This window comes from Bufo bufo, chromosome 6 (genome assembly GCF_905171765.1).
Source record: "Bufo bufo chromosome 6, aBufBuf1.1, whole genome shotgun sequence".
NCBI classification, from domain to species: Eukaryota; Metazoa; Chordata; class Amphibia; order Anura; family Bufonidae; genus Bufo; species Bufo bufo.
Window position 1 is genome coordinate 79,376,870 of NC_053394.1, and position 25,345 is coordinate 79,402,214.

The 25,345-nt window shown below is 44.8% G+C and overlaps 2 protein-coding genes across 2 annotated transcripts in view; one reads left to right on the forward strand and one right to left on the reverse strand.

The window, feature by feature from the left end:
* The first annotated feature begins 1,025 nt into the window (after positions 1–1,025).
* ANKRD1 (ankyrin repeat domain 1) lies at positions 1,026–15,653 on the forward strand. The gene is made up of 9 exons (XM_040435536.1): positions 1,026–1,229; positions 1,768–1,941; positions 2,634–2,771; positions 2,862–2,969; positions 4,165–4,263; positions 6,421–6,519; positions 11,354–11,452; positions 13,475–13,573; positions 15,327–15,653. The coding sequence occupies exons 1-9, from the start codon at positions 1,206–1,208 to the stop codon at positions 15,438–15,440; spliced, it is 954 nt and encodes a 317-aa protein (XP_040291470.1). The 5' UTR covers positions 1,026–1,205; the 3' UTR covers positions 15,441–15,653.
* RPP30 (ribonuclease P/MRP subunit p30) overlaps positions 15,487–25,345 on the reverse strand; it is a 37,324-nt gene continuing 27,465 nt past the window's right edge. The window contains exons 10-13 of the mRNA XM_040435537.1: positions 24,419–24,456; positions 20,576–20,655; positions 15,685–18,421; positions 15,487–15,652 (exon numbers count right to left, since the gene is read on the reverse strand). Coding sequence (XP_040291471.1) covers positions 18,312–18,421; positions 20,576–20,655; positions 24,419–24,456 — 228 coding nt within the window. The 3' untranslated portion in view covers positions 15,487–15,652; positions 15,685–18,311. The remainder of the gene's footprint in view (positions 15,653–15,684; positions 18,422–20,575; positions 20,656–24,418; positions 24,457–25,345) is intronic.

A 25,345-nucleotide genomic window follows, 5' to 3' on the forward strand; every position in this document is an offset into this window, starting at 1 on the left:
CAAGTGACCACCACATAGTGGATGAAGCCTTCTGCTGCCGGCTCTGTCCACTGCTTAGTTTCTGGCTGACAAAAATAGCAGATCATTGAGGGCGCCAGGTATCCAACCCTTACCAATCTAATATTGATAACCTACAGTATCTGGAGGAGAGGTCATCAATATCAAAAAGCTGAAGTACCCCATTCAAATTAAATTTCATCTCCCAGTTATTCACTCATGACAGAATTTGATGTATTACTATTTTTTGCATTTGCGTTCCAAGAAAGCTAAGAAGGTAGATATGGTTTTGGCCCATCAAAAGTGACAAGACCTTCACCACAGCTGAATCCATAACCGTTTTCCAATGGTAAAGAAAACCGCAAGAAAGCAGATTGGTTACTGCTTGCATGGAGGTGCCCTTAAAGAAGCTGAGATTATTGTTTTCCCTCATTTGAACCCAAACAACTTCCTCTGTTCTTGCCCTGTAAACATATGTATATTTATACCCCACACTTGTTTACTACCTAAACGTGTGAAGTATTCACAAAGCCAGTTGTTTACAATTATATCAATGTCATTTTTAGTTTAGGAGACATGGGTCTTACGCTATAATCCTCCAGGGACTTCGAGAGAACAAATATAGAACGTGGTAGGAATTATTCTCCCCCCAACTTTATGGTTAAGCTATAAATTAAATAAAACACCCTGTCTCAAGTTAGCCAAGCCAGTTCCCCTTTTTATTGAATACCGTTTCTCATATAAGTTCTTTTCCAGCATCCTTTAGTCATTGGACTGTCAGTAGAAAAATGTAGTGCAAGACCAACAGACAGCTGTCATACTGGTACAGATAGAATGACTCGCATTGCTGAGCCCTTTAGTCATTGCCAACGAAATGGTCATCTCACATTTCATACCAGGGGGGATATGCAATGTAGTTAGTGTATGGCATTTTTTTTTAATCATAAGGCCCATTGCTACACTTACCCTCCCCTCACATGACACAAGATCTGGCAAGTTAGCATGTCTGGAATGAGTGAGCACCTATCTCTGTGTCTGAGCAAGGTCCATAGATGTTGGTTCCCAGGTTGGAACATTACCTCATCCAACCTTGCCAGAGACGGGGTATATAACGCAAGGCAGAACTGAACCTGGAGAACAGGGAGCTAGCTTGTCTTCAATAAGGTTAACATCAGGAAAGGACATTTGAAGACTTTACAGAAGGCAAAATGTTGATGAAAGTAGAAGATCTGGTATGTTTCTCTCCATTCTTTTATTAGATATCACCACATATTATTTAAAACATTGTAATCATTAATCAATTTTATAATCTGATCTAACCACAATTAATATAGACAAAAACAGTTTAACCTGCAATATGTTTATTAATTATATTCACACTTTAATTTTGTGAATGTGTATCAAAAAATAAAACAACCTACAGTAATTATTAAAAAATCTGTAAAGTGTACAGTAGATATTGTAACTGTAAGTCATGGCCATGGATGAATTGTCTTGGTTTGGATTACATAAATAAAATTTCTAAACTGTATTAAGTTGGGGGTCTTGAGATGATCTTTACTCAACACGAAAACATGTACTTTGATAAGGAAGTGATGAACGTAGATCCATATGATATATAGACTATTAAACGGTAAGGTTAGTTATATTTTATTTTATTCTTCATTAAACAAGTGGTCCTATTTTTCAGTTGAGTAAAATATGAGACATGATCAAGACATCTTAGTATTTCTAGTAAGGAAGTAAGTACATTAAAGCATTTCTCAACAGGTGACTGGAAAGAAAAGTACAACCAAAGACACTGGAGATTTTGTGTCTGGAGAACATGGAGAATATGAAACTTCTGTAACCTTAGAAAAGCAAGATGACTTGAGGACAACTTCCAAATCATTGATTGATCAAGAAGAGGAGGAACAAGCAAGACAGAAACAGCTTAAAGCTGAGGTAATAATCATACACTAGTTTCTTCTAATGCATTCTCCTTAGTATTTGTGGACACTTAAGAAATAGATGTTACCTTCTTTACTGACATCAAATGTGATGTTCCTTTATTGTGCTACAGCAAGTGTATGTCTGTAGAAAACTGGCAATGATGGACTTTCGTCTATTCAGCTACTAGTGGTCCTGCTTGGACTTGAATGTAAGGCTGGGTTCCCATATTCAGGTTTCTTGATGCAGTTTTTGAAGACAAAGTCAGGAATGGATCATACCGAAGACACATACAGATGAAATAGCGGGGCTTTTCATCTTTTTTCATCCACGCATGGCTTTATCTTCAAAAACTGCATTAAAAAGCTGACCGTGGAATCCCAGCCTTAAGAGGTTGTTACATAGCCCTCTATTTACTACTACAGCTCTCAGCCAGAACTCTTCCTACTCAAGCAACATCTCAAAGTTGAAATTTTATTCTATGTGGATCACATCAACATTGACCAATAAGTGCTTATACATAATCTGGTTTGACATCTATAGACAAGCCTAATGTTAGTACTTGAATGGACCAAACCAATCCCTGTTGCATGTAGCAGCACATAATATACAATATGGCATACAATTCTCACTTCTGAAAAATAATTGCTTGTTTTTCTAAAGACTAGTTCATGCCGCCTAACGTTGATCTTCTGCTTTGCATTCAGATCGTTAAGAAGAAACTAGATGAACGCCCAAAGCTTGATAGCTTGGAAGATCTGCAAGCTATAATAAAGCTGAGAAAACAAAAAAAATGCAAAAAAGTAAGAGTGCTGGTGGTGAAGGAACCGGAACCAGAACCAGTGGTAAGGGTGTGACGTTGATAGAAGAACCATATACAAAATATATCAACCTGACACTAGAGAACTAATGTTAAAATTACATCTCTTGTTCAGATTGAACATGTGGATGAAGAGACATTCTTAAAAGCTGCCCTGGAAAACAAGCTGCCTGTAGTGGAGAAATACTTGGCTGATGGTGGTGATCCAAATGCCTGTGATGAGGTATTGTGCTTGTTTTCTCTTTTGTTAAACTAAATACAGTTTTGAAATAGACTCTGACAAGTCACAGCATCCCGGTTGGCACCGGGCTACAATTGACATCATGCTTGGCATGCCGGAGATCAGTCCAGCTTCATGAAAGTTGCAGATCAGCAACAGCTGAAGTACAGGTGGTGGCTGGGCATTATATCACGACACCAACATGAATACTAATTGTACATACCTAAATATCACAATCTGCACGTACTATGATTTTAATAATGTATGCTCTTTAATCAGGAAATAAGTTAATGAGTATATCAGGGTAATACATATCTTTGTATATGCTATTTGTGTGTTCTCAACAATTTGTTGCAGTAGCTATGCAAAGATGTGCATGGATGCCACTACTGTTTAATAGTTGGGGATGCCGGTAGGGCCTGTGCCCCAGGAGCTAAGTATCAGGAGGAACATTAACAAGCCAGCCAGCTCAGGCCAGAGTATTTAGATAATGGGCTAGGACTGACACTTCTAAAATCCACCTTGACAGATTCATGTTCTAGCAGATTATCTCTGGAGTTCTCTATCCTACTATCTACTGACCGACAGATGCATTTTATAGACTTCACGTGCAGCAAGGCTCACAGTCTTCCTCCATGTGCCACTGTATAAAGCCTCAAATCCATAGGAATCCAACCTACAACAAAAAAATCTGCGTATGTCTCTGTATACGCTGGAGGCATATGGAGGTTTAGTATTGCCCCTTGGACTTCAGTGCTGCTATGGGAGCTTGCATAAAGCTGTAATACAGGTGTGTGCATCAATTTTGGGGATCCTGGTCACTGTGGAGTGATAAGTAGGTCAGGATTTCAGATTAGAACACCTTTAACTCTCATTTTTATGTGACTTTTTAAAAAGTGACAAAAAAGTTGCATCTTCAAACCGAGCAACCATTTACAGGCATGGTTGCACTCCACATTGCAAATATATTATTACTCAGTCTACACCATTTGATAAATTTGCTAGAACCTCACAAAGCAAAGACAGACTTAAAACTGACACCTAAACCAACTCAAATAACAAATTACCCCTATATGTTTATTTTGTCCTTGTATGGTCCTAAGTGGTAATTATTCCCCTGATATGGAAATGATAAATCAGTAGCAGATTAGGAAGAATGTTCATAGTTGTAACAATGTTTTTCCTATGCTCTCCACAGTACAGGCGCACGGCGCTGCACAGAGCATGCTCAGAAGGACACCTTGCCATTGTCGAGAAGCTAATTGAAGCTGGAGCAGATCTTGGATTCCGCGACATGGTATGTAGATTTTTCCAGTACGCACAATGAAAAAGAATCACAACAGAGGGACTAGAGTTAGGGCTCATGCACCCGGCCGTTGCCCCGCCATGGCCGTATTGCAGCCTACATACTGCGGGTCCGCAATACACGGGGCACCGGCCGTTTTCACCCTGCATCACGGATGCGTACCCATCCGCAAAACTGGAGATGTGGTGCAGAAGCATGGTTCGGAACCCCACGGAAGCACTACGGTGTGCTTCCGTGGTGTTTCTGGCCGTGCCTCCGCACCGCAAAAAAGTGGTGCATGCACTACTTTTTTGTGGTGCGGACCGTGAATGGGTCCGCGATCCATATGCGGCTGCCCCACGGTCGGTGCCCGTGCATTGCGGACCACAATTTGCAGTCCGCAGCATGGGCACGGAGCCCTTACGTTCATGGGCATGAGCCCCAAGGCTGGAGATTTCACTGGAAAATGCTGCTAGATTACGAGTAATCATTCTAGTCACACAAAGCTGCTCAATTTTATAAAAAAGCAAAGCAGCAGACAATGGACAGTTACTTCTGTGACCTCCTGCCAGGAAAGTCTATTAAATGCCACATCCCTTGCCCTGCAATTATCTACAGAAAGAGCAAAATCATGATACCATTTAGTCACGAAAATATCAAATTAGAAATGAATTTAATGCTACTTCAGTGTGGAAAATGTAACCTGGGTAGCATTTATTTCCCTCCTGTTTCTGGCAGAAAAAAGACATTGAATAAGCAAAAAAAAAGAAAAAAAACAGCAACATCGCTACCTAGAAGCTTGTAGATGTCAAACATTATCTACTTGTTCTATGGTTCAGCTTCAGTCAAGTGTATCAGTGGGTCCAAGAAAACGGGGATTAGATGGCAGGATGGCTCAGTAGGTGGGTCACATTCAACCAAAGTGAAATCAGTTTGTACGTCCAACCAGAAAGGGCGACAGGTGCCTTTAAATCAAAATAATAAATGCAAACCACAAAGCAAAATCTATCATTTTGGTCATTTATTTTCAGACAAGTGTGAGATACAGTAAAACAAGTGATTTATCTCTTGGGTTTAACATGTACAGACAGGGCGCTTGGAGGGAAATGCACGGGGGATGTTTCTCATCCATGAAACATTATTTCTGCATATAGAAACTGGGGTAATATCACTTTGCATAAACCCTTTGTTCTTTAATCTTTTCAATACCTGATAAGTTGTGTTCTTTGAAGGGGTTGTCTCACTTCAGCAAATGGCATTTATCAAGTTAATACCAGGCACTTACTAATGTACTGTGATTGTCCATATCGCCTCCTTGGCTGGCTTGATCCATTTTTCCATCACATTATACGCTGCTCGTTTCCAGGGGTTGCGACCACCTCTGCAGCGCAGATACAAGGTGGCAGGGAGGGGAGCTGCTGGCGCCTTTTTCTTTAGTGTGCAAGCATGACCACTGCTGGATTGGAGGGTGGTCGTAACTCCCCAAATGTGCTGGAAAAATGAATCAAGCCCCAAAGGAGGCAATATGTTCAATCACAGTATATTAGTAAGTGGCTTGTGTTAACTTTATCTACTCCTCTAAAGGGGTTCTGCAGTTTGTTTAAACTGATGATCTATCCTCTGGATAGATCATCAACTTCTGATTGGCGGGGATCCGACACCCGGGACTCCCGCCGATCATCTGTTTGAGAAGGCAGCGGCGCTCCAGCAGCGCCACGGCCTTCTCACTGTTTACCGCTGGCCCAGTGTCGTCACGACTAGTATCAACTAGCCTGGGTGCGGCGCTCAGGCCAGTTGATACTAGTCGTGAGATCACTGGGCCAGCGGTAAACAGTGAGAAGGCAACAGCCAACACCTATCTATCAGGACTCCCTCATACACGCGTACGTTCAACTTGGCTGAATGTGTATTTAATGGAGTGAGGGGAGAAACTGGAGCACTGGCAGCAGCTTCTCCTGGGAGAACAAAAGGTCAGGTGAAAATATTAATTTCACTCGATCCTTCTGTCCCCCGACATTACCTGTTAAAGTCCTGGAGAACCCCTTTCAACAATACATGGACAAGATAGAGACATCCCAGCATTTGTCGTTAGGTCTATGAATCATATGCGTGCATGCAAATTCAAGCCTCTATGCACATGTCCCATGATATCATTTGGTTCCTTCCCAGCTTGAATCCTCAGCAATTCATTGGGCCTGCCGTGGTGGAAGTGTTGATGTTTTAAAATTACTGCTTAATAAAGGAGCAAAAATCAACGCCAAAGACAAGGTATGTTGGCCATGGAGGGTCATGCTAACCCATCTGCCCCAAAAAAAATCGCTTATTAAGCTGTTCAGAGTACCTTATAGTGCTACATAGTTGTGTCCTATTGCACTTTTTCTTCGTTTTCCAGCATTTAGCCTCATTGAGAAATCGATGTTTTATTCAGCTGCTGCCCCGTGCTTCAAGTCAGGCTTGAAGTCAAGGGGGCAGCGGCCTAGGCGTCTCCAATCCTGCTCTCCCCGCCTCCCGACGCCTTGATTGACACGCCGCATCTCAGTGCCGGGACCGCGCTCTCAGCACGCATGCACAGTAAAGGGCTGCTGTAGCATGCTCCGGCTCGTACACTCAGCCGGCTTCAGTCTCGCTACAGCGCATGCGCCCGCTCTGTATGCGCAGGTAGAGAAGATGCCGGGCGCGAGTATGTAAGGCTGGCGGGCGCATGCGCTGTAGCGAGACTGAAGCCGGCTGAGTGTACGAGCCGTAGCTGGGATCGCGCTACAGCAGCCCTTTACTGCGCATGCGGGCTGAGAGCGCAGTCCCGGCACTGAGATGCGGCGTGTCAATCAAGGCGGCGGGAGGCGGGGAGAGCAGGATTGGAGACGCCTAGGCCGCTGCCCCCCTTCACTCAAGCCTGACTTGAAGCAGGGGGCAGCAGCTGAATAAAACATTGATTTCTCAATGAGGCTAAATGCTGGAAAACAAAGAAAAAGTGCAATAGGACACAACTATGTAGCACTATAAGGTACTCTGAACAGCTTAATAAGCGATTTTTTGGTGACAGGTTTCCTTTAAATCCAAATTGTGAAGTCCAAGAGCACTGGAAAAAGTTGGAAGTTCTTATGATTTAGGCCTCATGCACACGACCGTATTTTTTTGCGGTCCGCAAAACGGGGTTCCGTTTTACCGTGATCCGTGACCGTTTTTTCGTCCGTGGGTCTTCCTTGTTTTTTGGAGGATCCACGGACATGAAAAAAAAAGTCGTTTTGGTGTCCGCCTGGCCGTGCGGAGCCAAACGGATCCGTCCTGAATTACAATGCAAGTCAATGGGGACGGATCCGTTTGACGTTGACACAATATGGTGCCATTTCAAACGGATCCGTCCCCATTGACTTTCAATGTAAAGTCTGGAGTCCCTTTTATACCATCAGATCAGAGTTTTCTCCAATCCGATGGTATATTTTAACTTGAAGCGTCCCCATCACCATGGGAACGCCTCTATGTTAGAATATACTGTCGGATATGAGTTAGATCGTGAAACCTCATTTCCGACAGTATATTCTAACACAGAGGCGTTCCCATGGTGATGGGGACGCTTCTAGTTAGAATATACTACAAACTGTGTACATGACTGCCCCCTGCTGCCTAGCAGCATCCGATCTCTTACAGGGGGCCTTGATCAGCACAATTAACCCCTCAGGTGCCGCACCTGAAGGGGTTAATTGTACTATCATATCCCCCTGTAAGAGATCAGGGCTGCCAGGCAGCAGGGGGCAGACCCTCCCCTCCCCCCCAGTTTGAATATCATTGGTGGCCAGTGCGGCCCCCCCCCCTCTATTGTAATAATTCGTTGGTGGCACAGTGTGCCCCCCCCTTCCTCCCTCTATTGTAATAATTCGTTGGTGGCACAGTGTGCCCCCCCCCTTCCTCCCTCTATTGTAATAATTCGTTGGTGGCACAGTGTGCCCCCCCCCTTCCTCCCTCTATTGTAATAATTCGTTGGTGGCACAGTGTGCGCCCCCCCCCTTCCTCCCTCTATTGTAATAAATCGTTGGTGGCACAGTGTGCGCCCCCCCCCTTCCTCCCTCTATTGTAATAAATCGTTGGTGGCATAGTGTGCCCCCCCCCTTCCTCCCTCTATTGTAATAATTCGTTGGTGGCACAGTGTGCGCGCCCCCCCCTTCCTCCCTCTATTGTAATAAATCGTTGGTGGCACAGTGTGCGCCCCCCATTGGCCCCCCTCCCTCTATAGCATTAACAACATTGGTGGCCAGTGTGCGGCCTCCCATCTCCCCCCCCCCCCCCTCATACTTACCTGGGAGCTGCGATGTTCGTGTCCGGGCGGGAGCTCCTCCTACTAGTAAGTGACAGTTCATTTAGCAATGCGCCGCACAGACCCTGTCACTTACCAGTAGGTGGAGCTCCCGGCCGGACACGAACATCGCAGCAGCAGCCAGCAGCAGGTAAGTATGAATCTTCTACTATTGTACTATTGCTAAGTAACCATGGCAACCAGGACTGTAGTAGCGTCCCGGTTGCCATGGTTACCGATCGGAGCCCCAGCGATTAAACTGGGACTCCGATCGGAACTCCGCTGCCACCAATGATGGGGGGGGGGGGGGGGGGGGGGGAGATGGGAGGCCGCACACTGGCCACCAATGTTGTTAATGCTATAGAGGGAGGGGGGGCCGATGGGGGGCGCACACTGTGCCACCAACTAATTATTACAATAGAGGGAGGGAGGGGGGGGGGGCGCACACTGTGCCACCAACGAATTATTACAATAGAGGGAGGGAGGGGGGGGCGCACACTGTGCCACCAACGAATTATTACAATAGAGGGAGGGGGGGGGGCCGCACTGGCCACCAATGATATTCAAACTGGGGAGGGGGGGAGGGTCTGCCCCCTGCTGCCTGGCAGCCCTGGTCTCTTACAGGGGGCCGTGATCAGCACAATTAACCCCAGATTAGAAATTGTGTTTAGGTATAATATATTGTCCCTCAGGTCCCATAACAAGTTTTAGTCCTATACTACATGTGTCCCTCTGATATAGGACTAAAGGCCAATTTATGACAGACCTTTAAAGTATTCTGAACGACAGCAAACTTAAAGGGGCGGTCTCACTTCAGCAAATGGCATTTATCATGTAGACAAAGGGAATACAAGCCACGTACTAATGTATTGTGATTGTCCATATTGCCTACTTTGCTTACTTACAGTATTTTTTTGCTTTAAGACGCACTTTTTCCCCCCCAAAAGTGGGGGGAAAGTGGCCGTGGTTCTTATAAAGCGAATAGAGCAGTATTACATGGCCAGCACATCGCACATAGCGGGGCCCGGTGCAGTCACTGAAGTTCATTAAGACAGGCCCCGGTCAGAGCAGCCATCACATATAAAGTGTATGCAGCAGCCCCTATCAGTGCTGCTTTGCTAAACTAGCTGTAATCGCTTCTCTGCAGTACTCACTATGCACGCAGCGGGCCGGCCGGCAGCGCACACGTCACTCACTCAGTCACACTCTGGCCCCGCCCATTTCATTGAGTGACGTGTGCTGCCAGCCGGCCCGCTGCGTGCATAGTGAGTACTGCAGAGAAGCGATTACAGCTAGTTTAGCAAAGCAGCTCTGATAGGGGCTGCTGCATACACTTTATATGTGATGGCTGGGCTGCTATAACTGGGACCCTATGTAATGGGGTCAGATCCCCCCATAACAGAGTCATCCACATATCCCCAAATAAGTGTCCTCCACAGATCCCCCTATAACACTGTCCTCCACAGATCCCATAACAGTGTCCTCCACAGATCCCCCTATAACACTGTCCTCCACAGATCCCCCTATAAGTGTCCTCTACAGATCCCCCTAGAAGTGTCCTCTACAGATCAACCTATAAGTGTCCTCCACCCGTCCCCCAATAAGTGTCCTCTACAGATCCCCCTATAAGTGTCATCCACAGATCCCCATAACAGTGTCCTCTACAGATCCCCCTACAAGTGTCCTCTACAGATCCCCCTATAAGTGTCATCCACAGATCACCATAACAGTGTCATCCACAGATCCCCCATAACAGTGCGCCAACCACAGACCTCCCATTAGTTTAAAACCCACCAAAAGCACACCATTTGGTTCAAAATATTTTCTTTTCTTAATTTCCTCCACAAAAACCTAGGTGCGTCTTATCATCAGGTGCGTCTTATAAAGGGAAAAATATGGTAATTCATTTTTTCATCACATTATACGCTGCTCCTTTCCAGAGGTTACAGCCACCCCTGCATCACAGATATGGGATGGCCAGGACGGGAGCTGCTGCACATGCGTGCCTATGCTCATTCTCAAGGTCCCGGCCAACAGAGAGGCTGGTGCTTTTTCCTATAGTGTGCAAGCACGACCACTGCCCCTGGATTGCAGGGTGGTTGTAACCATTGAAACGAGCAATGTGTAGTGTGATGGAAAAATTAACCCAGCCAGAAAAGGAAAGTTAGAAAGTGCCTTGTATTACCTCTCTCTACATGATAAATGTCCTTTGCTGAAGTGAGAGAACCCCATTAACCATATTCCATCTGAATGAGTTTTTAAATCGACTGCACATGGATGGAGTCTATGTGCAATCCATTTTTCCTGCAGACCCATTCATTTGAAAAGGTATTTGACAAAGGTGGAACATGTGGCAATTTTCTCTGTATGGACTGGCGTGTACATACCCATTGAATTTAACGGGTCAGTGCTCGATCCAGGTGCTGCCGACCAGCATCCGAATGGAAGTGTCCCTTGTGGGAAATCCGCCTAACATTACTGTTCACCCAGATTTGTTGCAAATACTTCTACAGTCACATTCCATATGTATGGGACTTGCAGAAATCTGTGCACCTTCTGCAAAATCAATCCCATTTACAAGTATGAATAGGATTTTTCCGTGAAATCTGTGTGTGAACATACTCCTCGGCCAGATGGCGTTACAGCGGGAAATGTAGAACTCTCAAAATAACTGCTCATATGCTTTGATATTTAGTTATTTATATATTTGCAAACTCATGTGCTATGGATATCCCGCAGCATCTATTTTCTCCCTACTGGTGCCTAGGCACAATTTGGTCATACGTCTGTCTGCTCTTTCCCCCTCTGCAGTTGTTGAGCACTCCCCTACACGTTGCGGTGAGAACAGGACAGTATGACTGCGCAGAACATCTCATTGCATGTGAAGCCGACCTAAATGCCAAAGATCGGGTGAGAAAGCTCTCCTCTTCATGTCTCATGATTGTAAACTTGGAGCTTATTTATTGAGAGCAGTGACTCAAAGCAAACAGTTGATAGTTGTAAAAGTAGGCTAGACGATGGGAAGAGTGATCCTCCTTTACATGGGCCGACGGCAGGCAATTATTGGGAACCATCAGTTCGTTCATTGATTGCCTGCTCATTGGAGGTGAGAGCTACATTTACATGCAGCAATCACAGCATTATGGGGACATTGATTGCTACTGTGATTGCTCATCCCCATAGAGAATCATTGTTTCTGGGCAGCAGATGGCTGTCTACCCAGCACGTTCTGCTGCCCATAGACGATGATTTCGATGTCTCCACCAGTCATGGAGCAAGCTTTCATTCGGTGATTGGCTTTACCTTAAAAGGGTCTTCTGGGATTTTATTAAGGCTACATTCACATGACCGTGGTGTTTTGTGCATCTGCAAAACGTGTGCGTTCTGCAATTTGCGGACCGCACATGCCACCGCTATCACAGAAAATGCCTATTCTTGTCTGCAATTGCGGACAAGAATAGGACATGTTCTATTTTTTTTTTTGTTGCAGGGCCACGGAATGGAACTACGGATGCGGACGGTACACGGTGTGCTGTCTGCATCTTTTGCGGCCCCATTGAAATGAATGGGTCCGCACCCATTCCGCAAAATTGTGGAACGGATGCGGACTCATTCATACGGTCCTGTAAATGTAGCATAATATTGATGACCTATCCTCAGTCACCACATTATTATTTGCATTTGGCAAATTCTATCCTGAAACCGGGCAAAGATATGCAAAGTGGCTACATGAACTCCGTCTCTGTGAGAATCCCCACATCACTATTGTGTTCTATTGGGAGATCCAGCGCTTCCCTTTATTAATTATATCCCCACCCCCCCCTAGGGTGGCCATACACATTAGGTTACTTTCACACTCGTGTTTTGGGCGGATCCGTCATGGATCTGCAAAAACGGATCTGTTACAATAATACAACCGCATGGATCAGTCATGAACAGATCCGTTTGTATTATCTGTAACATATCCAAGACGGATCCGTTTGCCAGATTGAGTCAGAGAAAACGGATCCGTCCCCATTGACTTACATTGTGTGCCAGGACGGATCCATTTTCGTCAAGCGGACAGCAAAATGCTGCAGGCAACGTTTTGGTGTCCGCCTCCAGAGACTGATCAGAGGCAAACTGATGCTTTCTGAGCGGTTCCTTTTCCATTCAGAATGCATTAGGGCAAAACTGATCCGTTTTGGACCGCGTGTGAGAGCCCATGACGGATCTCACAAACGGAAAGCCAAAACGCCGGTGTGAAAGTAGCCTAAGACAGAAGTAGGTTGAAGGTTGAATGAACACCTCGGGAACAATCATTATGGTGACGCAGCCATACACATTTTAGTCCATATTAGCCTTTACAGTCATTCATACTACCCATACAGATGCAATGACATAGGGTGAAGGATGATCTTTCTGGGTTCATTGTGGGAACATTCTTTAACACAGCGGAGGAGATTTAATAAGCCTTTTACGTTACAATAGTGGGGGTCAAAAAGTCACAGATTATGGTGTTCACCATATTTGCCCCATAATTTCTTTTTGAAAGTGCTAAGAAAAGAGGAAGGGCTTACTGGAGGGTTGGAGCCTTCGCAGCCCTCCAGATTTTCTGTAATATCACCCAGAAATTGGTGTAAGGCATAGCTTGACCCTATCTGGTGCACAGTTATTGCTTGACCCTAGCTGGTGCACAGTTATTGCTTGACCCTACCTGGTGCACAGTTATTGCTTGACCCTAGCTGGTGCACAGGAGGGCCAAGGATAAGGCATCTGCCTCTTAATAAATTAGGCACATCTCACTCTGGCATTCAGGAGATCAAGATTGGCGTCGGAAACACCAGTCTTGATAAATCTCCCTCAGTTTATCAGTATTGTCTGGTGACTCTTTAAACATAAGATATTTGCAATAAAATATTGCAGCTCAGGTAACCATTATGTATTCTGCAGGAAGGAGACACACCAATGCATGACGCAGTGAGACTAAACCGCTACAAGATGATAAGACTCTTGATCCTGTATGGAGCCAACTTATCCATCAAAAATTGTGTAAGTTCTTCAAATCTAAATGATATTTTAAAGTTGGACAGTGAGTGGCTCTTGCTCTAACACATGTGGTCCCTCCATGTATTGGCGTTGGTGGCCATTCATTTTAATGGCTGCATGTAGTCATACATTTCCTGTAATGGCCACTGCTTGCGGAGGTCTTGGGAGCTGGACCCATGGTGATCATTGAAGACATTGGCTCACGTTTAGTAATGCGAGCACACCTAGATTGTGGTGTAAACTGCAGTGTGTGGCATCTAGGCTTAGTGAAATTATTTGCATCTAGTGGGGTGGCCGAAAAGGAAAGAGTGTGTATTTACTTTAAATAGGCCACATTTTGTGCCAAAACAGTGCCACAATTCTTAAACAGTGTCCGGTCTTAAATGAAGCCAACCAGTAGTTAGTATAAAGTTAGCCAAACGTGTCATTTGGCGTATATGTCTAAATCACACCATCTATAGCAGGGGTCAGCAACTTTTGGCACTCCAGCTGCTGTGAAACTACAATTCCCAGCATGCACCATTCATTTCTATGGGAGTTATGAGAAGAGCAGAGCAAGTGTGCATGCTGGGAGTTGTAGTTTCACAACACCTGGAGTGTCAGAGGTTGCCTACCCCTGATCTATAGGATTGGTAAAACTGCCCCATTGTCTATAAGATAAGCTCTTTAAAGGGGTAATTTGATAATTAAAATTTGTCACCCAGTCCCAGTATAGTGGATAAATGTCTGATCGCTGTGGACCCCCTACAATCACTAAAGCAGAGCCCCCAGTTCATTGCACGACTGAGGAGACGTCTGAATGGAGTGGTCGTCAAGCGGGCATGCTACTGAAGATAGCATGGAGAAGGTTTTAAAATAAGGCAACTTTAAAAGGGCTTCTGTCACCCCACTAAAGTCATTTTTTTTTTGGGCTAGTTAAATTACTTATATTGCGATATATGAAAATATAATGGTCTTACTTTGATTCAGCAGTTTCTTCTAAAAACGAAGTTTTATAATATGTAAATTAGGTCTCTACCAGCAAGTAGGGCGGCTACTTGCTGGTAGCAGCTGCAGAAAACCGCCCCCTCGTCGTGTTGATTGACAGGGCCAGCCGGGATCTCCTCCTCCGGCCAGCCCTGTCGGCATTTCAAAAATCGCGCGCCTGTGTTCATTCGGCGCAGGCGCTCTGAGATGAGGAGGCTCGCCCTTCAGAACTCCCTCAGTGCGCCTGCGCCGATGACATCACCGAAATAGAAGACGTCATCGGCGCAGGCGCACTAAGGGAGTGCTGAGGAGGCGAGCCTCCTTACCTCAGAGCGACTGCGCCGAATGAACACAGGCGCGCGATTTTTGAAATGCAGACAGGGCCGGCCGGAGGAGATCCCGGCTGGCCCTGTCAATCAACACGACGAGGGGGCGGTTTTCTGCAGCTGCTACCAGCAAGTAGACGCCCTACTTGCTGGTAGAGACCTAATTTACATATTATAAAACTTCGTTTTTAGAAGAAACTGCTGAATCAAAGTAAGTAAGACCATTATATTTTCATATATCGCAGTATAAGTAATTTAACTAGCCCAAAAAAAAAAAAAGACTTTAGTGGGGTGACAGAAGCCCTTTAAGAGCAGTATGTGGTTCCTATGGAACTTTCAAGACAGTCCATTGTGCGCGGACATATTACAGATACATCTCACTCATCTTTACACTTGATTTTAAACATTTGATACATTTTTATATTTTCCCGTGTAACCGCATTACTTTCCTATTGCGCTGACAGGCGGGAAAGACACCGATGGAACTTGTTCTTCAGTGGCAGAATGGCACAAAAGAGATATTCAGTGGCCTCCAGGACAAGTCATACAAGGGCTCCTCCGATATACAGCAGTTCTGACAGAGCGGCCAGACGTCATCACTCTGAGAAGGCATTTGCCAGGCACTTTTTCTTGTTTTTGCTACACGCTATGAGACGGACTATTCCATATTATTTATTTGAAACTTCTTGCACTTTTCAATGTTTTATTATATGTATTAATTTATTGATGTATGTTTAGTAGTTCTACATTACTATTGCGTTTTATACTAAATGCCACGAAGGCAAAAAATCTGGTGTCTGCACTAACAAAAAAACAAAAAACAAAAAAAAGACACTTTTCTTGCCAGATTGATATAGTTCTTTTAAACATATATAGATGACGTACATACAGAAGTTATGTGTAAATGCTTCAGACTATGGCCTTTACCATTTCTGTTGGACTACAAAGACATGACTTGCAGCGGGTAAAGCTGGGAAGTGTTCCTGGCTGTATGTTTAGAAATGTAACGCTTCTGCCGAGGGTCAGGCCCAATTCATTTGTGGCTTCCCACCCATCGGAGACAAACGTAACGTCAGTAAACAGAGGGGGCGTCATCTGTTGAGCCGGTGATCTTAAGACGTGGACAACATCTTTGTGTTGCTTTGGCTCACTCATGAAGTCTATTGAGTTTGAGTAGAAGCCCCAGATGTGTCCAGAACACTGAGCTGATCGAACACAGAAAATACATTTTCTGGTCTTATTAACCCCTGTCTGTAGCTTGTAATGAAGGTATTTGTGTCACAAGAGTCATTGTTGTGCTTCTTCATCTTGGGAACAGTGTAGCAAAAGGGATACGTGAAAGTACATCAGGCCTTTTTCTCCAATTTCCAAGAAGCACATTGGGTAGACCCCTACGATGATGACCTCTTAACTTATGTACTCGTTCTCTAAAGACACACTTTGCTGAATACACTTATGTCTAGTGCACGCCGCAGGGAATCACTTATGTTTTTCATGAATCACTCATACATCACTCCCTGGGGCCCCGCACCATGCATAGGACAGTATAGTTCTTTTGTATGGAGAGTTACTTTAAAAGAAGGCCATTTATCCTCGGTTAACATTTTCCCCTATAACTGAACAATGGGAATAGACATGGACTCTGACAGGTCTGTGTTCCCCAATGACTTTAGTGCACACAAGCAGAATGCTCTACAAGCTATTATGGCAAAGAAACGGTTTAGGACCCCCCCCATCTAATGTCCTTAGCGACATCGGGGTTCTGAGCCAGAAGGAATGATGGTCACAGTATGGTGGTTGAGACACCAGATGTCACTGGAAGGAAATGCAATGCATTGCAACTGGAAAAGTTTGTACTTAGAAGGTCCTTTTGTATATTTGTATTGTAGTTTCTGTACATTTTGTATTTGATTTCCTGTATTTATGACGTAATGGATGACAAAGGTCTTGACTTTATATACTGTACCGAGTAATGGAACAAAGGGAGTCATACTGATTCTTTCTAATACAGAGTAACTTATATATCAGATTTGACAAGGTCTTATAATGAATCAAACTAGCATGGATCTCCCAGTATCACAGAGGGCCTCTGGCGCTTGGCGTGTGATTACCTTGCACTCAGTAAGCCTGTGACCTTGAGTAGAGATCCTGCATAGCGGTGATTGATTGTTGGAAAGGCCAAAACTAAAATAATAGTATGGATGATGAGCGACAAGACGAAGGATGACTAATGTGCGCCGCCTAGTGGTGCCTACCTTGTATCATGTTGCTTTCCTGTACTATAGAAGACTATGGAACTAAGTGTTTAAAAACAGCATTAAAAGAGGTTGTGTCACTTCAGCAAATGGCATTTATCATGTAGGTAAAGTGAATACAAGGCACTTACTAAAGTATTGTGATTGTCCATATTGCCTCCTTTGCTGGCTGGATTCATTTTTCCATCACATTATTATACACGGATCATTTCTAAGGGCTACAACCACCGCTGCAGCGCAGATACGAGGTGACAGGGACGGGATCTGATGCGCATGTTTGCCTAAGTGCGCTTCTATGGTCCCAGACACCAGAGGGGTCTGTGATTTTTCCTACAGTGTACAAGCACGACCACTGATGGATTGCAGGGTGGTCATTACCCCTGGATAGGAGCAGTGTACACTGTGATGGAAAAATTAATCCAGCCAGTAGAGGAAGCAATATGGAGAATCACAATGCATTAGTAAGTGCCTTGTAATAACTTTCTCTACATGATAAATGCCACTTGAAGTGAGACAAACCTTTAAACCTGTATTTGTGCAAAGCTACAACAACTCAATGTGCACTTGCTGCTCACCAGCCACTGACCAAGCTGTGCACGTATAATAAGGGCACAACATACAGAAATATGTTAGAACTGCTCGATCGTCCACCCTTAAAGGGAATGTATGGGTTTAGTAAAACATGGCTGTTTTCTTTCAAAAGCAGCATCCTATCTGTCCACAGGTTTCGTCTGTGATTGCAGCTTAAGCCCAACCCAATGGCCATGTGCTGCAATACCAAGCCCAATGCATGGACAGGGAGGAAGAATGCGGCCATGTATTTCTAATCCTGGACAAACTTGTTACTGCAGAACTCTGACGGACCGAAGCCACAAAACTAAGCCAGTGCATGGGAGGGATTTTTGAGTAAAGTATTTAATTGGAAAGAAATCTCAACAATTCCATGTTTTATGGTTTCATCAGAAAAAAAAAATATATATATTCTGTTTAGCAATAAATTTGTTCAACTTTTCTTTGTGTGAGCCTCTTTGATTCTGTCGAGCACAAGACACATTGCAGACGCAGATTAGGAAACGGCTCATCCAATCTGTCAGCTCACAGACCGTAATGGGAAAATTGATTTACCGAGTCTTTGAAAGGAATAAAGGACAAATCTTAATGGTGGGCGATCGCATGCTGTACGATGGACGAACTTCACTCCTTCTTTGCTTTCTTGGACGCTGGTTCTGCCGCTTCCCCTTCATCTTCTAGAGTTTGAGGTTTCTTCACAGTATGAGTGATGCCAAAGGCAGTCTTTCTTGTTTCTGAAATTAAATCACACCATTTAATATAGTTTGACATCGGCCTAACAATTTGGGACATCCTTATGGAAATTTTGCATAAAAGGATAAGGCTAAGGTACAAGGCACAATACGAAGAGGCAAACAGATCGCGCCCTTAGGACATCGTGCACAAAACTTGCTTTGTATTTTCCAGATATTTAGATTAAAGCGGAAGCAGATCGGAGACGACGCGCGCACTTGCCGTCTAACTTCTCTCTTCCTGTCCGCTGCTGCAGTCCCATAGACATAAAGTGGAGAGCAGGAAGGGAGAAAGCACGAGGACACTGCGCGCCGTCTCCTCACCCAGCTGATCAGCGGGGGTGCCAGGTGTCGGACCCCCGCCAATCTGATATTGATGACCTATCCTGAGGATAGGTTATTAATTGTGAAAGTCTGGGCAACCCATTTAAAGAAATATCACTTATTGTGCACCTATTGTGCTGTGGGTCAGCAACCTTCAGCGCTCCAGCCGTGGTGAAACTACAACTCCCAGCATGCTCCATTAACTTCTATAAGAGTTTTTATAACATGCTGCCATCATGCCCATCTCCTTGCTATAGGGTGCTTCATTCACACTATACTGTAGGGGCTCAGGCTTTCCAGCTGGGAGTTGTAGTTTCACCTCAGCTGGAGTGCCAGAGGTTGCTGATCCCTGACCTACAGTATAGTGTGAATGGAGCACCCTATAGCAAGGAGATGGGCAAGTGTGCACCGAGCATACAAAGGAGGAAATCTTCCCATGAGACAGGGAGCAGGACTATTGATGGCGGCATAGAGAAGCAGGTATGGGTGCATAACCGATGCAGCAGCCATAATGTGTGAGTATGCTGCCATCTGCTGGCCCCAACTAGAAATATAAATCAAAGCTAGTAACGCAGGAAGGTTTTCTTATGTGTCTAGCTTCAATATGTTTATTACAGATTTTTAGAAGAAACATACATGGTGTATGCTTAGCCATCAATGAGGAGTGTGACTTCCAGGAACTACAACAATCAGCAGAATGAAGGGGTGCAAAGCTCACTGCACTGAATTAAATGGGGAGGTGTTGCAGTACTATGCTCATCAGCGCCTACAAATGTGCCTCTGTCTGGATACACTTTGAAAGAGTCATGGCAGTCACTAGGACCATACACCTGCTGGCTGGGAAAGGTAGCGAGTATGCCAATGGAAAAAATAAAATAAAAAAAATGCTCCTTTAGGCCTTATTCACAGGACAGTATTTTCAGCCCGGGTCTGATCTACAGATTGGACATTGACCCATTCATTTCTATTGGACCGCAATAAATGCGGACAGTGCACCGTGGGCTGTCCGCCTCCGTATGTCCATCACGCAAAAAAAGATAGAACAAGTCCTATTCTTGGAGGGATGCATGCTCGACAGTTGCTCCATTCAAACTGGAGAAACGGGACCCCCATTCCTGTGATGACTGTTAGATCGCTGGGGTGTGACCATTGGGACCTCCACCAATCTAACAGCCCCAATTCAATAGACAGAGGACAATTACCTATTTAAACATGACTCGTCACCACTTCAGACATGTTTTAGTAAAAATTATTCATACTCGCCATAAAATAATGATTCTGGACCATCTTTTCTCATTACTCTGTATTGTACGGTTCCTCTGTTATTCCACCTGAATACGTAAATTGACAACTGCATGTCACCCTTTGTCATAGGGTGGGTCTCTATACAGTCAGCACTGATTGGACAGTTTCCCAAGATGCATAGACCCCCCCCCCTCCCCCAACTGGTAGCACCCAGCTGTCAACTTATCTGTAATTTCTGGGAGGAATAACAGAGGCACAATGAAGAAGAGAGATGCTCCACAACTGTTGATATTTCATGGGGTATACAAGTATTTACTAAAACAGAGATGACTGGTTCCCTTTAAAAGTAGAGAAAAAAAATGATTCTTCAATTAATGTCACAAAATAAAGGATGTAATGTACTTGCAGCATTTGTAATGTGTGATTATGGCTCCCCCTGCTGACATTAATAAATGTTAGTAATAAAATGTAAAAGCCATAGAGAAAGCAAATAAAAAGTGAATTCAATATTACAAAATAATGCATATTAATTAGTTATCAAAAAACCTTTGACTGGATGTCTCACAATGCTGCCTAAAACCAACTTACCACCATGTAGAAGGGCAGCGCGGCAGTTGGTAGACAGGGCAGCCTTGGCAGATCTTTCAGACAATCCAAACAGCAAGCCTCTAATATCGGGTTCAGGATGAGTCAAGTATGAAATCTGCTCTTTGTACAATTCGATAGTAAAATGTCCACAAACCAGCTGGAACTAATAGCCCCCGATCCGCAGCCATGCCCTAATCGGCTATTTACAGGGCTGGTCGCTAGTATCACCTACCTGACAATTTGGTCAGTTAAAGGGATTGACAAAGCCGTTAAAATATTTTCCAACAGCCCCTAATCCGTTTGCCGTGAACATGTTCATTTACTGTTCAGCGCATGCGCAGAAGGTGATCCGTCCAGGGACAGCACTGCCCCATGAACGCAGCAGCCCAGGATAGTAAGGGGCCTATTTCTGTGTGCCGGAATAAATGATGACATATGGATGCATGCAAAGCAAAAAATTGTTTAGGGGCTTTTGGAAAATAGTTTTACAACCTGGCCAATCCCTTTGTGGGGCAGAAGGAGGACATTGTTGTCCGTGCACTCTGCGCCTCTAAGAAACTCCATGGAGCCGACATGAGTTATGCTTATATATTAAGAGACTTTCCTCCTCATGGTGCGCGGCTCAGCCGGGCAAGTGGATGCAGACACAACGTACTGGGGACCCGGGGCATTCTCTGTTATTAAAGGGGTTGCTTATCGCTGAGACCCGCACCTATCCTTAGAACGGAGCCCGCAAAGTGACGGAGGGCACACTAGGCACGCGGGCCATCCTCTATTCATTTCTATGAGACTGTTGAAAATAGGCGTGCATCACACTCGGCTATTTTTAGAAGTCCCATTGAAATGAATGGGAAGCGCAGCCACCGCTCTATTCACTTCTATGGAACTTATGGAAAGGCACTCCCATAGAAATGAATGGAGGGCGGCCTGCGCATGCACGGTGCGTGCTCCATCACTTTGCGGGCTCCGTTCTAAGGATAGGTGCGTGTCCCAGAGGTGGGACCCAGACCTATCAGACATTGGGGGGCATATCCTAGCGATATGCCCCCAATGTCCGAGATGAGACAACCCCTTTAAAGGGAATCTGTCCCCAGTGACCTCCATATCCAGCTGTTTGCATAGACACATAGCAGTGGTTCACCTGAATAATTAGCCATTTTTCTCTTGTTGATCCGAGGCTCCATTCCTGAGTTATGACACTGTTTCCTATTAAGTAAATTAGGACTTTGGGTGCAAAAAGAGAAACGGTGACACCCTCATTGCACCGAACGCCAACCCCTCCCAAAGAAAAGCAGTGAGGGAGGGGCTGGCCACAGAAATGAGTGAAAAAAGTGCAAAGGTGACGCCCTCATTTCATATAATTTGCATAAGGGCTCATTCACACGACCACATTTATGGGTCTGCATCCGTTCCACAATTTTGTGGAACGAATATGGATCCATTCATTTGAACTGGGCCGCAAAAAGAGGCGAACAGCCCCCCTTGTGCTGTCTGCATCCGCACTTCCATTCCGCAGCCCCGCAAAAAAGATAGAACATGTCCTATTCTTGTCTGCAATAGCAGAAAATAGGCATTTCGACCATAGGACTGGCAGTGGGCGTTCCGCAAAATGCAGAAAGCACATGGGCTTAGGGCTGCAACGATAACTTGATTAAATCGAGTAACTCGACACAGAAAAATATTCTGTGCAAATTTTTTGCATCCAGGATTCGTTTGTGTCATGTGACCACGGAGCGGGAGTGAAGCGCTTGCTATTACTCACCAGTCCGTGGTCATCCGCCCGGCCCGCACATCGTCAGGACATAGTGCACATAAACGAGAACTATGACCTGATGCCGTGTGACGCCAGGAGAACAGCGCAGCACGTGAAGAAGAGCATGGAAGATCTGTGGAGTGTCGGCAGTGCCCCTACAGGAGAGGTAAGTATTTCACTGGCGCTGGGGGCTGCTTCCTATGAGCTGGAGATGTTGGCACTGGGGGAGTTGATGGCACACAGGACTGGATAGCACGGGGGTCTGATGAGTTTTTATACAGGAAAACGTTCTTTTAATTAGTTTTTTTCTTATTAGAGTACTCGAGTAATTGTTGGATTAATAGAAATAATACTTGATTACTAAAATAATCGATAGCTGCAGCCCTTCACAGGCTGGTAACCGTGTTTTGCAGATCCGCAATTTGCGGACCTCAAAACACATATGGCCGTCTCAAGTATCATAACTTGAGAACGGAGTCTCAGATCAACAAAATAATGCAAACCGTTGGACTGGGTGGTCGCTGGTGACAGACTCCCTTTAAGGGGACATATAGGTCATAAAGGAATGAAAAAGTCTGTCAAGGGGCATCTTTCAGATTCAAAGAGTATCTATCACCAAAAGTGCTTTAATAATTGTTGAACTGTAGAACGTTCATATATTCTGAAGCATCATTTTCTTTCATTTTTGTCTAACTTGTGATTTTCTATAATGTCACTTGCAGATTGGTGTGCAACCTGAACGCCGAGAGAGTGTGACCCTTCTCCAAGTGGTCGTGTGTACATGTGACCTAAGCTCCATCCACTTCTATGGGACTGATGGAGAGAGCCGAGCGCTGTACTTGCTGGTCCCACAGATGGAGAGAGCCGAGCACTGTACTTGGTGGTCCCACAGATGGAGCGAGCCGAGCGCTATACTTGGTGGTCCCACAGATGGAGAGAGCCGAGCGCTATACTTGGTGGTCCCACAGATGGAGAGAGCCGAGCGCTATACTTGGTGGTCCCACAGATGGAGAGAGCCGAGCGCTATACTTGGTGGTCCCACAGATGGAGAGAGCCGAGCACTGTACTTGGTGGTCCCACAGATGGAGAGAGCCGAGCGCTATACTTGGTGGTCCCACAGATGGAGAGAGCCGAGCACTGTACTTGGTGGTCCCACAGATGGAGAGAGCCGAGCACTGTACTTGGTGGTCCCACAGATGGAGAGCCGAGCGCTGTACTTGGTGGTCCCACAGATGGAGAGCCGAGCGCTGTACTTGGTGGTCCCACAGATGGAGAGCCGAGCGCTGTACTTGGTGGTCCCACAGATGGAGAGCCGAGCGCTGTACTGGGTGGTCCCACAGATGGAGAGCGAATGGACCGGTGTTCATGAACATACACCACTCTGCTCCATTCACACAGGGGAATAAGGCATACCCGTCCTCATGATTGGTGGTGGTGCCAGTGGTCGGACCGCCACTCTTCATGCACTTATCTCCTATCCTGGTGGAAACACAATGCACAGCGCTGTGTAGTTTCGGCACCTAAGCTACTCAGGGGGGTTGCAGGGTGTCAGATCCCTGCCAATCAGATATTGATAATTCTGGAAAAACGCTTTAGTGCCAGTTTTAGCCATATTTTGATTAGTACACCTCCCCCAATGTCTGCATTTTCAATAATAAACGCAAAATTTCAATGTAGAAGTTTTGCTGAAAATATGATTAATCAGTTCCATATACAGGTGAAACTCGAAAAATTTGAATATCGAGCAAAAGTCCATTTATTTCAGTAACGCAAATTAAAAGGAATTGCATTAATGCAGCTTAAAATTTGTGAAAAAGTTCCATATTCTAGGCTCAAAGTGTCACCCTCTAGTCAGCTAATTAATCCATACCCCCTGAGCAAAGGGGACCTTAGATTGTGACTTTGGGATTTCATAAACTGTAAGCCATAATCATCCAAATTAGAATAAAGGCTTGAAATATCTCGCTTTGCATGTAATGAGTCGATCTCATGTTAGTTTCACCTTTTAAGTTGCATTACTGAAATAAATGAACTTTGCACGATATTCTATTTTTTCGAGTTTCACCTGTACATCAGTTTTATAAGGATACAAGGTGGCGACGTCATACGGACCTCTCAGTTCCAATGGCTACAAAACAGAAAGAAATCATAAATCACTTTTCACGGGAATTTTACTGCATATTAATATTATGACAAGGACATTTTTTTATGGCTGGAAGATTTCTCAGTAACTGGATGTGTGTAAGATGCGAGACGAGGACAAACACTGTGTGGGTGCCGTTTAATAGGAACGAACCGCCAATGAAATCAGTACTTCCAAGTCTTCTGCCTACGCAATTCCACGGCGTTTTCTCCAAAATCTACATGTGCATCATTAAAGCAGTTGTTCGGATTTTAATATTGATTCCCTATCGGGATAGGTCAGAAATATCTGAGCGGTGCGAGTCCAACTCCCGGCAGCCCGCCGATCAGCTGCTTGAAGAGGCCGGGGAGCTCTAGCGAGCGCTGCAGCCTCCTCGCAGGCTGAACATTGGCTAGCGGCTATGCTCGGTACTGCAGCCATGTCCATTCACTGTGCCCAGGCCATGTGACCAATGAACGGCCTAGAAAGAGGCTGCAGCGCTCACCAGCCTGTTCAAACAGCCGATTGGCCATTAATATCAAATCCCAGACAACCCCTTTAAACCTTCATATCCTGCTAGATGTTTTATTTTTTTTTTGGTTTCATTTTTTTTTTCTTATTGTATGCTATTCATTTTCAATCTTAATACCGTCTCTTGAGTATGTGACCATCTAATATGTACTACATACGTTTTTACGCCTTACTGAGTTGCATTCGATGTTTATATATTAAATGATTATACTAACTATAACTTTTTCTAACTTTTTTTTTTTTTTAACTATAGCTTACTGGCCCCTAAGTTCTTTATGTATAACAATGAACCCTGGAAACTCTGGTAATCACAGGGCCATATGTGTACAAAGTAATGTAGAAAATAGCTCCAGCTGAGGGCGTA